The sequence below is a fragment of the Chelonoidis abingdonii genome, chromosome 21, assembly GCF_003597395.2.
Source record: "Chelonoidis abingdonii isolate Lonesome George chromosome 21, CheloAbing_2.0, whole genome shotgun sequence".
In the NCBI taxonomy this organism is placed as follows: domain Eukaryota; kingdom Metazoa; phylum Chordata; order Testudines; family Testudinidae; genus Chelonoidis; species Chelonoidis abingdonii.
The window spans coordinates 2,660,791-2,663,775 of NC_133789.1; the positions used below are offsets into that span (position 1 = coordinate 2,660,791).

General features: G+C 46.2%; 1 protein-coding gene across 2 annotated transcripts in view; it reads left to right on the top strand.

The window, feature by feature from the left end:
- The first annotated feature begins 805 nt into the window (after window positions 1-805).
- Window positions 806-2,985, top strand: part of CCR7 (C-C motif chemokine receptor 7) — a 21,079-nt gene continuing 18,899 nt past the window's right edge. The window contains exon 1 of one of the 2 annotated variants that reach the window (XM_032788975.2): window positions 806-999. Coding sequence is in view for 1 of the 2 variants with exons in the window: in XM_032788974.2 (XP_032644865.1) it covers window positions 2,656-2,665 (10 nt within the window). In the remaining variant the exon portion in view is untranslated. Of the gene's footprint in view, window positions 1,000-2,441; window positions 2,666-2,985 lie in introns of those variants that run through there. The other variant, XM_032788974.2, reaches the window with a different exon arrangement.

Sequence of the window (2,985 nt, forward strand, 5' to 3'; positions counted from 1 at the left end):
TGGATGGGAGGCATAGGTGTTATATGATCCTCCACTCGCAAGCAGAAGCTTCTAAGTAGCCTCCAGCCTAGAGATAAGACAAGCATGGGGCACTGTGGATTGGAGCACATCAGGGAGGAAGGGCCTGACCCCCTGTCCTGACCCCGCTACCTGAAAAATGGTAAGAAGCATTTTGAGCTAGTGCTGTCATATGATAACCAAGGAGCTGCAAGAAACCATACGACTGAGCACAGAAGCAGACACGTCTCCTCAATAAAGGGAGCGGTCCTAATCTATCCTTTCATCCTCCTGACTCCCCTCGATCCAAGTTTGTAGCATCAAGGACAACAGAGGAATGGCAGGGGTGGTACTGGATTGCCATACTCTTCCTTATCAGTTTTCCCTACAGAAAATCCATCTCCATACACCTGACTACTGAAATCAGTCATCTGCCATTGGGACATTAACCTCTTCTGTTCTGTTTTTCTCTGTAAAGTATGGTAACCTGGACAGGACAATCATGGAGGAGGGGCAGCGAGGGACCAGTGTACCCGTGCTGGCAGAGAAGGCAGTTATAACAGTCTGCTAGGATTCTGAGCTAATGGTCACCGACACAATCTCCTTTTTGGGGGAAAAACACGAACATGGCTGCTAAGCAACGGGGGTGATGATATTTTACAGTGAAAACACATTGTGCATTGTTATTTTTAACATTTCTAGCTGCACCTTGCAGAAAGTTATTTACATAGATTCACTCGTCTCTGACAACCTATAATTTAACCTGTAGCAGGAACGACAGCTTTGAAGATAACCCATGTGAAGAGCGTACAGGAAGCTGCAGAAGACACTGCAACATCTGCTTGGCTGCCCCACTCTCATTGTCTCTGACCGCAGCCAGAATGACTCTGTATTGACACTGCATTAGGCTCAGGTTGGCTCCTATATAGCTGGTAACTGCTGGCCAAGAGAGGGTTCAGAAGAATGTGACCATCCTATCAACTCCACTCACTCCTATATACAGTAAGTGTGTAAGTCAAATCCTTTCCACCTACCATTTCTGAATGTGTTACTTGTCCTAGAATGTGGTTTTTCTCTTCAGACCTCGTTCCAGGAAGAGGTATTTAAAAAAAAAAAAAAAAAAAAAAAAAAAAAAAACGAAGGGGGGAAATCTCTCTCAAAGGTAGCACATCTGCTTCTGCAAGTTGTGTAGTCAAAGTAAAAAGTGTCAGCGATTCAGTTGTTAAATCGACTTACATATACCTAGAGAAATAGGGGGAGAGAGAGAGCGAGTATGACTTACATCATGGTGGTATGTGCTTAGGAAGCCACAAGTGAATTTTTGTAGATCATCCCAAGTGAGGACTGATTCAAACTTCAGATCCACACCACATTGTGTGTTCTGCAGTTTTACAGAGTTGGCATAGAAATCATTGGGAATATTTTTTCTTCTCCCTCCCTCCCTTACCATCAGTGTCATGCTTGCAGGATAACAATTTGCTAGTGTAATGGTTCTCGTTATTGGGCTAAATTCATCTTTGGCGTAAATGCATTGAAGTCACTGGGGTTGCATCATGGATTTATTTGGTCCGTTGTGTGAGAGGGACAACTAGGATTACGCAAAGCACAATTAGGACAAAGTCCCTCCAAAGAGCAGGTGATACAGTCCAGGATGGAGGATCACTCTCTCTACCTTTGCAGCGTGCCTCGTTGTTAACCTGGAGGAACCATCTCCTCATGCTCGCTCACAGGTGCTAGGAGTTCTGCACAGGCAGTATGCTCAAGAAGCTCCTAGGGTCTGTCCTGTGTACTGAAGGGCCTTGGAGGGAGCGGCCAGGAAGGAAGAATCAGGCCAACGGAGGGATACCATATCCTTCAGAGTCCAAAATTCCTGCAGTGACACCGTCCCACAAGGAGGGGAGGACACTGTTGCGGAAACTGGACGTTTAGTCAGTACCCTTTGATTTCTCTGAAATTCCTGGAGTGATGTGATGGTGGGGAAGGAGCAGGGGAATCACATACCCATGGAGACTTTCAAGGCAGATAGTTAGCAGGTGATAATGCAAACCACAGAAAAATAGTAAGAGGAGGAGGAAATTCATTTGCTGGCTTGGAAGCTGTTGCGCATTTAGAGACGGGGGAGATCAACCTGGTGATGGGAGCCAATGTAATAACCTAGATAGATTTACCTTGGCTTCCTTGCTGTAAACAAACCACTGGAGAAAACTTGTTAAAAGAGGGTCGGGGAGGAGGAGTGGTTTTTTTCTGTTTCTCATCAGCATGTGGGTTCTGGTAGAGGTGCTAAATGTACTGCAGTCTATTCTCACCTCAGTGTGGAGGCAAAATAACAAAAGAATGACAAGCCCTCCCCTCTTGGATATAGCCACTATCCTCGTGCACCAGACTCACTGTTTGGGGAGAGCTCTGCTCTTGGCAATAGAGCAGTGCACCAGGAAGCACTCTGTGAGGCATAGTGTGGATGCCTCACTGGGGTGGTAGGAGGAGCATAATAAATCTCAGCAGCCTCCAAGCATGTGATGTGCTTCTTAGTGAAAAGGGTATAAAAGCTAGAGTTCCCCAAAAGGGGCCCTTCACACGAAATGCTGCACTCTGACACCACACTGGAGTATATGGTGCTTTCACCCACCCTGAGGTTGTAACGCCAGCAGAAGGCAGACCATGGACAGTGGTGAGTGCATCTTCCTCATCCTTTGGCTATACCCCTATACTCCTGTTCTCATCTGCACTGTTAGGAATGCTCCCTGCCTCATTCCAAATGGCATTGAGAGGAAAGGAGCAGCCGTGCATTACAATGAAATTTTTTTTTTTAATTTCTATTTAAAATATTCTTTTTAAATTGTTTTAATTTTTCTCAATTGTCACTGTCACGGAGTCCCCGGGCAATGCTCTGGAACTGCTCCCCACCAAGCCAGTCAGGACTTTGGGGAGCCTCCTCTCCCTTGGAGCAGACTTGTTCAGGGCAAGAAGCTCACACGGCTTCACCTCCTG